At 33.0% G+C, this 14,691-nt stretch overlaps 2 protein-coding genes across 2 annotated transcripts; both read left to right on the top strand.

Annotated features, from left to right (window-relative positions):
* The first annotated feature begins 2,084 nt into the window (after positions 1-2,084).
* Positions 2,085-10,932, top strand: LOC147400606 (CO(2)-response secreted protease-like). Its single transcript, XM_086446361.1, has 11 exons — positions 2,085-2,262; positions 2,377-2,480; positions 3,242-3,339; positions 4,485-4,643; positions 6,245-6,356; positions 6,465-7,017; positions 7,159-7,259; positions 7,615-7,857; positions 8,066-8,180; positions 9,264-9,477; positions 10,205-10,932. The coding sequence occupies exons 1-11, from the start codon at positions 2,182-2,184 to the stop codon at positions 10,744-10,746; spliced, it is 2,322 nt and encodes a 773-aa protein (XP_086302487.1). The 5' UTR covers positions 2,085-2,181; the 3' UTR covers positions 10,747-10,932.
* A 758-nt stretch (positions 10,933-11,690) lies between these two features.
* Positions 11,691-12,414, top strand: LOC147400607 (diphthamide biosynthesis protein 3-like). The gene has a single exon (XM_086446363.1). It carries the CDS (start codon positions 11,844-11,846, stop codon positions 12,099-12,101), a length of 258 nt encoding a protein of 85 aa, XP_086302489.1. The 5' UTR covers positions 11,691-11,843; the 3' UTR covers positions 12,102-12,414.
* Positions 12,415-14,691: the final 2,277 nt, after the last annotated feature.

Here is a 14,691-nt window from a genome sequence, read left to right on the forward strand (position 1 = left end):
CTCGGATAATACATCTCGGTCCCAATGAGTTCTGAAGCCATGGTTGACAAGCTATTAACCATGACCAGGAATTAGTTTAAAACTGCATCCAAACATGCCCTGAAAAAAGAGGAAGATTACAAGTGTTTTTGGATCATGTGTGGAATGAGTGCTATTGACACCTTCACCTCCTTTTTGTCTCTAGTCTAAAGCTACTCTTATATCCTTCCAAGACTAATTCTACTAAGTGTCCCCACCACAAGACCAAAACCTAAATAAATAAATAAGAAAAATAAGGGAATAAAGGGAAAAAAAAAAAAAAAAAAAAAAAATAAAAAAAATAAAAAAAGATATAAAAAGGGAAACAAGAGAATAAAGAAAAGAAAAATGCACATGAGGTGGTAGTCAAGCATGAGAAGCATATATAAAACCTCACATGCCAAAAGATTAGGTTACTTGGAATTCAAGTCCTTGTTGGATGCTCTTTTTTCAAAAAGATATAAAATAAAATAAAATAAAATAAATATTTTTATATTTTATTGGGTTGATTAATGTGTATAATCCTTTTTATAATAATAATGTGCTTTTTGACTTGGTTGATATTCTATATTACCTAACTTGTATAATATAATATTGGTGAAAAAATATCATAAAAATTAAAGACATAACTAAAATACCCTCGCTTTCATTTGAATATTACGAGTTGTCCATAGATCGGATTAGACTCGAATCTGATAACTTTGGATCTGGATCGAGGATTTGGGTTCTGAATGATAACGTATTTGATAGATTTTGGATTAACAACAACTTAATCTGAGAAAACGTGAGAACGTATTTAAATTATTACTTTATTTAAATATATGACATTTATCTGTATTTTATATATTATATAGAATTTGATCCTATTTGGTCTCGATCTGATTTTTATCATATTGGATCGGATTTGGATCTTATTTTCCATACCCAATAAAAAAATACATATCAACGAGGATCCATTCTCAAATTTTTTTTTTTTTTTTTATCGGTAGGATCCATTCTCATTCGTATCAAATTAATCAACTTCAAGTACGATCTGATTGTTATCAACTTGATCCTAGATCGACCTCAATCCAATCCATTTAATCAAATATTTTTTGATCAGTTTAACGAATCTTGTTCCTCCATTCAATTCTAATGAAAGCTAGAGCTTGCTAGTTATTCTAATAACTATCATGCTCTATGGAGCTTAGATGAGGCGGTTATGTTGCTCGTAAGCTTCTATAACTAGCCCCATTTTCATGAATTTTTATTTTTTTAATTCATAGTATGGTTTCAAAACTCGTTCGAGACTAAGACGATCGCCCAAGTCATCTTGGTATCAGGCATGGATGAGATGGACAGACTAGTTAATGTATCGGACTAGATTTAAAACCCCATGCTCATTTTTCTCATTGTTGAACAAGATGTCTCAAAAGTATCGAAAAACTCGTCCGAGACGACTAGGTATCTGGCATGGACGAGATGAGACATGAAATCAAGTTTTAAAACCATGATTCATAATGAAATTAATAACTTTAATAATAGAGAAATTTACCAAAACAAAGAACTTTTCACACTTATTTACCAAAATGGAGCACTATATATCTTATTTTCGAAAACAGTATTTTATCATTTAAAAAAAAAAAAAATTTATTTTACCAAAACAGTAAAAATAGTAATTTCCATATTTATGCTATCGAAAATACCTTTTTCTAATCTCGTGTCAGAAGGATCCTTCTGACACTATAAAAATGCATTCTGATCTCATGTCAGACAAATCCATCTGACAAAAAAGGGTATTTTCGGTAGTAACAATATGAAAATGATTATTTTTACCGTTTTCGAAAATAAGATGTACAATTCACCATTTTGATAAATAATCAATATGTCGTGCATGTTTTGGTAAATTTGCCATAATAATAATCTAAAAAATTATAATTACCCTTTTACTTGAATAATATATTATGAAAATATCATATAATAATAAAAATAAAAATAATTATAATAATAATGATGATGAACAAACGATATGCTTCTAATATAAGTTTGTTTTATTAAAGTGTTATAGAGAATCAAATATGCTTTGTAAGATCAACTCTCCTTACATTTTGCCTACAAATGAGGGCTTAATTTGCAAGACCAACTTCTTACATCAATGTTCTTCTTTCTCAAACCTCTTCTTTAATGGCATCTCTCTTGCAACTCCTCTCCATTCTCTCATGTTTTCTCCTTCTTCATGGAAATACAGCAAATCAAAATCCACAGGTAACAAAATAACAAATTAAATCGATTTTGGATCGAAAACCCAATTTTCAAAATAAGGTTTTTGATCCATTTTTATGATCTTTAATTGAAATCGATTTTTTTTTCTCTCTTTAGTCTTATGTTGTATATATGGGGAGTTCAACTAGTGGTAATGGAGAAGGTGACATTGAAGTTGCAGAATTAGCTCACTTGGAATTATTATCCTCCATTTTGCCAAGGTAATTATAGTTAAAATTTATATTTAATTTATATTTGAATTTTATCAAATTTTAAATCACAATGAGGGGATTATAGCAGTATTTTCAAAACCGGATTGAACCAAACCGGTGGTCCAGCCAGATCTTACCTCATTAGAAATTGTTTCGACTAGTGAACCACCGGTTTTTTAATATAGAACAAGTTTAGATATTTCAAAAAAATTAATAAAATGTAAGTCAATCCAACCAAATTGAACACAAATTTTTTATCCAATCAAATGTTATATAAAATCGTGATATTCAAAAGAACCGTGGGCTGGTTTTTACTGAACCAATGATCCAACCAGTTCCGATCAATTTTTTTATTATTAAAATTGGTTTGGTTTTTTATTAAAAAAAAAAAAAAAAAATGGTTTATATCATGTTTTAAAACCAGACTGAACCGGTGGTTCGACCGAATTTTGTAATAAAATCGGTTTGGCTAATGAACAATTGGTTTATATGAATCATTTTAAGGGTATAAAGTATAAACTTTAATTTTATTTATTTATTTATATTATTTGAGATAAGATTTGGGGAAGATATAATATTTAATCTTATTTTTTTAATAAAATGAAACGAAGTACTAAAGAAAAAGATGATATATATTTTAAAACTTCTTTAATAAATGGAAACCGGTCCAACCAATCACGGTTCGGTTCTTACAGCATTGGCGGTTTTAGGTGCTTTATGGTCGGAAATATTTACAAAAACCAAAAACAATTATTTGTGTGGATTTGCAGTGAGGAGAAAGAACGAATATCTCTAATTCACACTTATAATCATGCTTTTAAGGGGTTCTCTGCCATGCTTACCAAGAAAGAAGCTTCTATATTATCTGGTAATTCCTCTTAATTACTTGCATTTCTCAATTGGGTAAGTTCTCAAATAATTACAAAAGTTTTCGAGATTTCTGAAATTTTGTTAATGTTCACACAACTACCACGTAATATTGACAATTTAAAGTAATATTGAGAAAATATTATCAAATTATCAACATTACGTGATAACTTTGTCAACATTAACAACATTTCGAAAATACCAAAAACTTTTGTAATTATTTGGGAATTTATCATTTTGAATTTAGGTTGATGGGTATCCAATTACCCGAAAGATCCGAACCAAATGTCTTGAGTCTTGACACCCACGTAGAATGAGTTGACTCATTGAGTTTAATCTTTAAATGCATAGTCACAATTCTCCAATTTGTTTTTTTTAATTTCTCTAAAAAAAATTAATTTTTAAGTGACTCCTTTAAAGTTTAGAAATTCTTTTGGGGGCAATTGCCCCCATCGCCCCCACTGTAAATATGCCCGTGTTCTTCAATCTTGTAATCTCAAGGATAATGTAAGATTTTTAAGAGAGGTTGAAGAGGACGGGTTTTGAAAAGAAACTCAAAAACATCATTTGTATAATCTACGAATTTTTCTTTAATTTTTCACAAAAATTAATTCAACTTATCTAAATTTATCGAATTGAACCCTTATCAAATAATTGTCAAATCCAAACTTGGTTGCTATGGAGAGATGACCAGAACGAGTTGTTTAGTTCGAGTCATCTCGTCTGGAAAGAATCATTTCATCATGTCTCAATCACAAAATGACAAATAATTCAATAGAGTTGATATTGCCACACCAACTTTTACTAATGCCACACCAATTACGTTACATCACAATTGGTGTGGCAATAGTAACTCGTAGTTAAATTATTAAAGATTATTTATTTTAGGGTTGTGATCTGTTGACTCATGAACAATGACTCGTGAGAAAAAAAAAAAACATGATCTTTACCATGTAAATGAGATTTATACATATCTCCATAACACACATCTTAGAGATATTTATCACGAGGATAAATATTAAACGTTAGATTTTATGTTTAAACGATTGAGATCCTTATTTGATCTTGGCCCTTTTAGTTTATATCATAAAACACCAAACAAACTTTGATGTAATTAAAGAATTTTTTTTTCTTTTTTTAATACAGGGCATGATGAAATCATATCAGTTTTCTTGGACCCCACTCTTCAGCTACACACCACACGTTCATGGGATTTCCTCGAAGATGAGTCGGGTATCCGAATCCGATCCAAACATCCGTACCCACCTCCTTCTGATGACGTCATAATTGGAATTATTGATACAGGTAAGTGATAAATCTCACTTCAAAAAAAAATTGGCTTCATTTTCTCTATATTCTTAACTGTTCCCTATATTACACCATAGATTGCGAAGCACAATATCATGAGAAGAAGCATTCAGAGGTGAGGTGCACCATTGCTTTGACAGTGGGCCCAACCAAATGAATGGTTATGATTTGTAGAGGATTTTGTGGGTCCCACGAGTTATTATTGACCCAAAATTTGGGAACAACGGTTGCAACTTGGTTCACAGCCAAACCAAAATTTCATACAATAAAAGATCATTAATATATGTCCTAACTCCTAAAATAATTCATAATAATAAAATAATAATAATAATATTTATTGCATATCGGTTCTCCATTTTCGTAACTTGAAAACCGAATCGCAACTTGTTCCAAACCGAGCCAAACAACTCCAAAGCTATCAATTTGGTTTGGTTTTCAATTTGAACCGGACCAAGTTGCACCCTTAGTTCGTATTGCCACTGGGACACAAGACAATGAGAAACACGTAAAGGTGACTCACCTAACCATGCAATGTGGTGGGTGCACGTGATCCTGAGGGAAGTCTTTGTTATATGTTATGGAAGAAGTGTGTATAGTAGGGCTGCAACTTGGGCAGGCTAACTCGAGCTCAAATCGATTGATGAGTGAGCCTGGGCTGAAATATATGAAAAATGAGTCGAGCTTGGACTAGAAAATTTCAATCCGAATTGAATTTGGGCTACCCAACTCAACCCGAACCCGATGCTACATATTTACATATAGATATTTTTATTTATTTAAAAAAAAAAATTCTCTTCCTAAATATATTTGTAAAATTAAGGAAAAAAAATTGTTCTTATTGATTTTTCTTTCCACATTTAAATTTATTGCTATAGATGTTTAAGTTTAGTATTTTACATTGGTTTGTTTAAATATTATTTAAATGATGGATTTTGAGGGTTGTGTGCAAATTTATTTATTAGTGATTTTAATTTTTTTTTACATTGTATTAATTTTTTAAGATATAAAATAAAATTAAATAAAATTAGGTTTGCTCAATCCGTCCAAAATTACCTAACTTGGACTAAACTGAGCGCAACCCAATTTTAGAAGCTCAATTTCGGGTTAATGAGCTCTAAACCGATGGTCAGATTGAGTTGAGCTCGGGTTGAGGGTCCTACAACTTGGGTTGAGTTTGGGTTTTAAAAATCATCCACGATTGAGATGATTCATCACTAGAGTCATCTCTATATCATTCATGAATGAGATGGATTTTTAATGTGAATCGTCCAAGATCTGATATAACTACTCCAATATTTTCAAAAAATTTGTCGAGTTAATCGATTTTTTATTTTTATTAGATAACACTATATTTTTTTTATTTATAAGAAGGGTATTTGGGCTAGTTTACGCGCACCAACTATTCCCTCCTCCCCGAACAAGACTTGCGAAACAGGGTTTTTATCAGATAACACTATATATCGATCCCAAACTTAGATAAAGGAGGAGGATTATAGTACGAAAAATAATATTAATCTTGACCCTTCATTTGAAAGAATCGAATGAAAAAACACTATTTGTTCAATCAACCTAAAATAATCCGTATTGTTTTTTATCAGGGATTTGGCCAGAATTACCAAGTTTTGGCGATAAGGGGATCGGCGAGATTCCTTCGAGATGGAAAGGAGTTTGCATGGAAGGATCCGATTTCAAGAAATCTAATTGCAATAGGTGATTATTCATGATTGTTTTCGAGTTAATTACGAAGTTACTCGGATTAAATACCCACAAAAATGGATTAAAATTTATAATCTCTCATTATATAATGTACCATTGTAGGAAGTTGATAGGTGCTAGACACTACGATACTCTCAATGACATGGCCGAATCAAAATCCAATACTAACAAGACCCATAGAAAGAAACCGAGTGGCTCACCGAGAGATTCGGTGGGCCATGGTACCCATGTTGCATCGACCGCGGTGGGTTCCCAAGTTGCTAATGCTAGCTACTATGGGCTCGCTCGAGGGATCGCAAGAGGCGGGTCCCCTTCTAGCCGGCTTGCAATGTACAAGGTGTGCTCGCTCGGAGGTTGTTCTGGTGCCACGATACTAAAGGCCATCGACGATGCCATCAAGGATGGTGTGGACATAATTTCAATCTCTATTGGGATGAGTTCAATCTTTGAATCCGATTTCTTAGACGACCCAATAGCACTCGGTGCATTCCATGCCAATCAAAAGGGTGTCATGGTAATTTGTTCGGGCGGTAATGATGGACCCGACCCATTTACCGTCGTCAACTCTGCTCCTTGGATCTTCACCATCGCTGCTTCTAGTATTGATAGAGCCTTTCTATCCAATATAGTTCTCGGCAATGGACATGTTTTCCAAGTAAGTTTTAGCAGTATGAACTATACCAAAAATTAATTTTCTTTCAGCAACTCCATTTTGTTATTAAATGTAAATCATAAACTACATATATAATTACTTACATTCATTTTATTTATTTATTTATTTTAAATTCTTATTTAGGGATCGGCCATAAATTTATCAAATCTCACTCAATCAAAAACGCATCCACTCGCGTTCGCAGGAGATGTTGCAGCTAATTTAACTCCTTCGTCCGAGGCAAGGTACTTCTTGTCAACTATTACTCAAAATGATATATTATGATGTCTCAACCAAGACTAAAACAAAATATTGGCCATCAACATTTTGAAATTTTCTTGATCAAGATAGTCTCAATTTTTTTTCACGACGAGAAAATAGTTAGAAACAAAATGATTTTACTGTCTTTACTGATTTGGTAAAAAAAAAAGTTCGAAAACAGTAAAGTACCATTTTTGAAAATAATTATTATAATTTACCGATTAGGTAAATAATTGATATTTTGTGCATGTTATGGTAAATTTGCCTATTTATAACAATGGGAGAGTTGTTTATTTATGAGATTAATTATTGTAATTTTAATTTATGTACAAACATCAGCAACTGCTATCCAGGATCTTTAGATGTGAAAAAGACCAAGGGAAAGATTATTATATGTAGCGACACCGATCCAATGGTCTCGAGGCGAATAAAGAAGTTAGTTGTAGAAGCTGCTCATGCTAAAGGGATGATCTTGATTGATGAAGTCGAGGAAGGAGAGCCGTTTGATTCAGGTGTTTTTCCATTTTCAGAAGTTGGAGACATAGCTGGGGTTCAAATACTTAAATACATTAACTCTACCAAGTAAGTATTTATACGATTCTTAATCTATAATTTTTTATTATTTATTATTGGCGTAAAACATAGTGATCTGTAGATTTGTTAGGGAATCTCTAGGAATTTCTTCTTATCTCAGGTGTACATTTGATGATCTACTTCAATGGGTCTCAAATTATAATAGTCCAATGGCTGAGATTAGATCAAAACTCATAATTTTTCTCTGATGTAACAGGAATCCAACGGCAACTATCCTTCCAACCGTGGGTGTAGCGAGGTTTAAACCTGCACCAGTTGTAGCTTATTTCTCCTCCCGTGGTCCAGGAGAATTAACAGAATCCATTCTCAAGGTACTTTCTTCTCTTGTGCCACTCATTGTGCCCCTCAACCTTCTCAAATTCTCTAATCGCACCCCAATTGACAACATGTTATGGGGGAAAAAATGAACCCACTTAGCAAATTATTACGGAGTAGTTCTGAATGGGTTCAAATAAGAGTTCACCAAATGAATCCATTTTGGTGTTCTTTTTAAAATGGGACTGACCATATTAACATAAATCATTTAATTTGTAAATGAAGAAATAACTCTGCTAAGAGTCATGATTTTCCGACGTCCCCTCTGACACATATGCCCTTGACATGGCATGGGTTAGAACCATATAATTTTCCTCGGGTTGCACAATTGTACATCTCCATAAATTATTCAATTATGTATCCCGAGAAAAAGTATCTATGATTCTAACACATGCCATCATGAGAGCATGTGTTAGGGGGGTATTAGAAGATCATTATTCAATCTATTATTGTCATTTAACAAATGGCAATAATAGATTTTCTTATCCCCCTGGAGTGGCATGGGTTAGAATTATAGATATGTTTTCTCCTGATACACAATTGCCCAAAAAAAATGTATGATTCTAACACATGCCACATGGGGGGGTGTATGAGAGCATATGTCCAATAGGACGTCAGAAAATCATTATTCTTAACAAATTACCATGACCTGGCCCACTTGATTTGATTGAGTCAACTCTTTTAAATATGTATTTAGTTTAAAAATTAATTATTTTTTGTTATAATTTAGATAAATAGGTAGAATCGATTCTTGGCTAGATCAACGGGGTCTTGATGGGTGTGAATCAAAACATAAATCATAAATCATCAAATCACTTTTTTTACGATTAGGGTAATTATTTATTTAAAAAGCAATACCATAGTTATAGAGAATATATTTACATCCCATGAAGTCTTGGATTAACTCAACGGTTCGATATGATTTTGAAATCCAATTCTTGAACCCATAAATTCACTAGTGCTTGGATATATCGAACGATCAATTGTACCACATTTTTTTATTTTTTACTAGAGAGAACTTTTTTATCTTCTCATTTGCTTTACGATTAAAGACTAACGGCCAATCACCAATCATGCAGCCAGATATAACTGCTCCAGGTGTTGGTATATTAGCGGCAATGATCCCGAAAAATGATCCAGGGAATATTCCCTTCGGGAAAAAGCCATCCAAGTTTGGCATAAGATCCGGAACATCTATGGCTTGCCCTCATGTTACAGGGGCGGCCGCATTTGTTAAATCCATACATCGCGACTGGACTTCGTCCATGATTAGATCGGCTCTTATGACAACAGGTACTAAACCTCATTAGTCCTCTACTCATCATCATCATCACCATCGTCCTCATCTTCATCATCATTAAAGTCTTATTATAAAAATTTGGATTGCCAAGAGTAAATTATGTTTTTTCATTCAATAATGTCTAAAGTAGTGTACATGCCTCCCCAATTTTTTTTAAAATTTTCATTTTTGAAGGTTAAACTTGATGAAACCTTTTATCATCACACCAAGTTTTATTAAGAGCACCCCATTATGTATGCTAACTCCTTGTTAATATCAACCGGTCTATCATTTGAACTAAAATTGTGAAACTAACAGTTGTGTGATGCATAAGATAGGTGTAGAATACCCATCAGGGGTGTGCTTCAGTGGTAAGACCAACAACTAGAATTTTCTCCTCTAAGTTGTGAGTTCGAAATTGAGGACCATTTCTTGAATAAACTGTCAGATGTGTTGTGTGGGTCGGTGCATGTAGTCATGGATTAGTCCTATTGGGTATGACTGGAAACCTGGGTTGGGCCTGTCTTATGGATTGCCTGATGAACCGGGTCTTGGTCCTCTACCAACGAGGATACCATGTTTCAAAAAATAGATAGGTGTGGAATGAGTACCCCAATGTGCTTCTCAACTCCTTTTTTAAATTTAGGGAGGAATGTGAAATATACTTCATTATTTAGTGATCTAAATGAAAAATAGCCTATAATAAATTGTTATTGATGGATGTTTAATATTTTCATGCAGCAACAATGATTAACAACATGGGAAAGCCTTTAACAAATAGCTCACGTGCCTTTGCAAATCCACATGAGGTTGGGGCAGGAGAAATAAGCCCACTTAGAGCTCTTAATCCAGGATTAGTTTACGAAACTACGATCAAAGATTATTTGTATTTTCTTTGTTATTTCGGATATAAAGAGAAAGTTATACGATCGATCTCAAACATCAATCTCAATTGCCCTAACAATTCCGCAGATAGTCTCATTTCTGATCTCAATTACCCTTCCATCTCCCTCACTAAGCTCAATGGACATAGAACGATCAGAAGAGTTGTAACAAACGTTGGACCTACAAATGCAACGTATCTTGCGAAAATAGACTCCCCGATTGGCTTGGTTGTCAAGGTTTCACCGAATAAGCTTGTGTTCTCCGAAAGTTTGGCAAGGGTGTCGTTCGATGTCTCGTTCGACGACAAGGGTGCAAAGAAAGGGTATCAATTTGGATCCGTGACATGGTCTGATGGTATGCATTTTGTTCGTACAGTGTTCGCCGTGAACGTTGTATGATTGAAATTAAATTATTATGTTTTTTTTTTTTTATATAAAGAAAATAGGAAAAAAAGAATAATTGAAATTTTATATGTGCAAAATTACATTTTTCAAGTGGTACACATGATGTATTCTATGCATATTTAGGATTTTTTGTTTATCTCCCTGGACAATTGAGGTATTTGTAATATACCTCCCTCATTGAAAAATAATTAAAGTTACTTCCTTGACTAATGATCTTGATTCTTGATCCAATTACCAATTTATTCTCCATTATTTAATCAATCTGTTGGAGGGAGATTTAATTATTTTTTAGAATCAAAATTTAAATTGATCGAAAATTACATACATTTCTCATTGATGAACTAAAAATTCTAAATTATTCTTGATGAACCAACATTTACATATAGATATAGGGGAGCTGGGATTTAACATTTTTGGAAATTAAGAAACCCTTTTGACATCTCTTGGTTTGTAAAGAATTCTCGACTTGAATGAGTAGAGACGAAGGCCTGAGCTTTGAATAAGGAAAAAAAAATTAAGGTTTTGTAGGGTCCAATCATTTTTTATGAATCGAATTATAATACAAATTTGAGTTTTTTTTTTTGTTTTTTCATATTTTTCAAGTTTCATTTTAAAAAAAGGGTCTGAATCTTTATAATGGGAACTAAGATTGTAATGAAACATTAATAAGATTTAGTTAATAATATCCTCCAACGAATTCTTGCGAAATAACTGACATTAATGAATTTTTTACCATAAAAAGAATTTTTCACCCCATAGTGAAGATGAGGTTATTTTGGTCATTCTCAATTTATCTTTCGTAAAAGACCATAGTCAAGGAGTTATATGTCCTCAAATTGAAATCGAAAGGGTGTCTAAAAATATTTACTAAAATACGAAGGGTATCTGTCTAAATTACGTATTCTTTATCCCTCTCCTACAAAACCTTCTCTCAAACTCTACCTCCTCTCTCTTTATATTTCCAATCGATCGTAGAAGAGATTCGAAATTAAAGAAGCAAAATTTTGGTCGAAAATTTTGTTTTTGATCGATAGGTTTTTTATTTCTATCGAAATTAATCTGAGAAAAAAAAAGAAAAAGGAATCGAATCCATGTCGTACGACGATGTTGAAATCGAAGATATGGAGTGGAACGAAGAGATCCAAGCTTTCACGTATCCATGTCCGTGTGGAGATTTGTTTCAGATCACCAAAGAAGAATTGAAATTGGGGGAAGAGATCGCTCGATGCCCTAGTTGTTCTCTTTATATAACTGTTATCTACAATATGGAAGATTTTATTGGCGAATCTGCTCAAAACGCCAAGAATATCGAGCCATCGAAGCAACAACAATCAGTTGTTGTCGCTTAAGGTAGAATTCAGGTTAGGGTTTTGGAGAATTGGAGTCTTAGGGTTTTTTATTTATTTTTAATGCTGTTGAGGATTTTTGATATATGGTTTTATGTTACTTTTGCTTCTTAAGCATCAAATTCAAAGATATCTTTTTGGTGTTTTAAAAATTTATATACTATGTGTTGTTTTGTTATAAAATTCACGGTGATTGGAAGAATTCAAGTTTGGGATTTAGGGTTTTGGAGTTTTTAGGCTTTATTGTACCCTTATGGGATTTTGATTTATGGTTTTATTATGTTATTTTGCTTCTTAAGAGCATCAAATTCAAATATATCTGTTTGGATTTTTTGGATTATTACATGTGCTTTTGGTTGTGGAAGGGACCTACTTCATATTGTATTGACCATGTTAAAAAAATTCATGGTGATTGAATGAATCCAGGTTAGGGTTTTTGGAGATTTTAGGGTTTATTGGACCATGCTACCATTTAGGGTTCTTGATTTATGGTTTTATTTTAGTTTCGCTTTTTAAGCACCAACTTGGAGTTATCTGTTTCAGGTTCTGATAAGTACTTTTAGATATTGCATTTAATGGAAGGATTTGGTGCATGAGAAGAACTCTTGTCTCATTAAAATCTCTGTCTTATTATGATTCCACTCCCGAGTTTGAGTTCTTGAATCAACCAACTTATGTGAGTTTCCCAAGATATTGTTACCTTCACACCTACGCTCCACTTGTATTTTGACTTATGATGGTAATCTTGTCATGAAGATATGATTTCCCGATTTTTGGACTAGGTTGAGATCGTACTCTCTTGTGACCACTTATCACTTTATTTAAGTCTTGCACGGATCTAGGTAAGTACTTTCCCTTATTTAGCAAATGATGATTCCACAGTATTTGCAGTTAGCATCACAGTATTTTTCCTCGTGATTGTTTTCCCATAAGGACATGTGCCCTTATCTAGCATTGTGCCAAAAATGGTCTCCACACTTATATCCTTAGAAAAGAAAAAAGTATGATTCAACACAATTTATAAATAATTCATAACAATTACAAGTAGAACACATGGATTATACGTGCTTAACAAGCAAAACATGGTCGATTGGCAGTATGATAGAAGTACATAAATGAAAATATTTCTAAATTGCTTCCTTGGCCTTCACCCGACTCTCTTTCATCATGAGTGACAAAATGAGGAAAAGCCTTGCAAACATGGATGTATATAGAGGCAAACAAACATGCATATTTTCACTAGTATCCATAAGAGTTGAAAGAAAGAATGTGGGCTTTTTGTTGAAGGAGATGCAGCAGGAGAAGTTGATTAGAGAAGATTTCTTAAACTTTTGGAGAACCATAAATGATATTTACTTATGAAATATCCATATCTTCTTCTTGTTTATATATGCAATAATTCTTTATCAACTTAAATGATATTTTCGTTGTATATTAATCAACCAATGTACATTTTTCATGTCCCACCATCTACTTAACATGAAAAACAACAACAAAGCCTTATTCCAAAAATATGGGTCCGGCTAAACAAATTGTATTCGTCCATTCCACTTTGTCTAATGCCAAGTCTTGTATAATTGAGAGTTCATATCTGTTTTCACTGTCTCCATCCACGATCTTTTGAGTCTTCCTCTCGCACTTTTAGGATGTTCAACTTGAATATTTTCATTGAAAATGCCCAAATCATCTCAGACGACTTTCTTGATTTACGGCCTATTAGAACTACTAATACATTATCCTGAAGCCTTGGCCATCTATACATCTTCAAAGTAGCACGTGTAGACTCAATCCATCAGATCATATGTAGTTTTCAGCTCAATTTTTTTCATTTAATTGATGGAAAACTAAACTGTTAATACTAGTACGGATGCTAATACTTTCTTGCCAATAGTATTATGGAAGGTTTTGCAATTTTTTGGATGCTTTTGTTATTTGAAAGCCACACTGATATATGGTCTCCATCAGCTTCACTTGTAAAAACTAAAAAGTAAAATTAGTAGCATTTGTTCCTCAAATCCTCTGTTACTGACAATTCAGGCTAGATTATATTTTAATTACAAGTTTCTGGTAGGATTGTCATTTACACTGAAGCATTCTAGTTTATCATATTAGCTCCCAACTTCTGATAATGCTAGATTGAATGATGTTTCCTTTCTAGGTTTGGAGAATACTATAGTACCATGTCTTATTCTAATCTTCCAAAGTCTCCCGTCACCAACTCTTAATGTTTTCATGAAATATTCATTTTTTATTTTTTTGGGTTCGTATCAGCTGTAGGCTAGCCTGTTATCATCTCGATCCAAAGTTATCTTTCTTCTTCTTTTGTTTCTCGTTCTTAAGGTTCTAAAATAGTGAGATGAAGACCCAAAAGGACATAGATTGAGATAGTGAGAATATGAGCACATTAGAAATAGAAAGACATGGTGTTAGGTAGTATTGAATGTAGGAACACAATATCTTTAGTTGATCCCAAAATTTTGGGAAGAGGTCTTAACTACGATGATTGTATGAGGCCTACTTGACCTTATTTTTTGTGGGTTGGACCCATATTTCAGATGGTTGCCCTGAAACTTTGAGGTCATGAGCAATTGCC

Source organism: Akebia trifoliata, chromosome 6, assembly GCF_017979445.1.
Source record: "Akebia trifoliata isolate Shusen 1 chromosome 6, ASM1797944v1, whole genome shotgun sequence".
Taxonomy (NCBI): Eukaryota; Viridiplantae; Streptophyta; class Magnoliopsida; order Ranunculales; family Lardizabalaceae; genus Akebia; species Akebia trifoliata.

Excerpts from the sequence above, each read along its gene's own strand:
- LOC147400606 (XM_086446361.1), top strand. The coding sequence starts at position 2,182 with ATGGCATCTCTCTTGCAACTCCTCTCCATTCTCTCATGTTTTCTCCTT. Across the intron at positions 2,263-2,376 it reads CAGCAAATCAAAATCCACAG|TCTTATGTTGTATATATGGG; the intron begins GTAACAAAATAA and ends TTCTCTCTTTAG. Across the intron at positions 7,858-8,065 it reads AAATACATTAACTCTACCAA|GAATCCAACGGCAACTATCC; the intron begins GTAAGTATTTAT and ends CTGATGTAACAG.
- LOC147400607 (XM_086446363.1), top strand. The coding sequence starts at position 11,844 with ATGTCGTACGACGATGTTGAAATCGAAGATATGGAGTGGAACGAAGAG.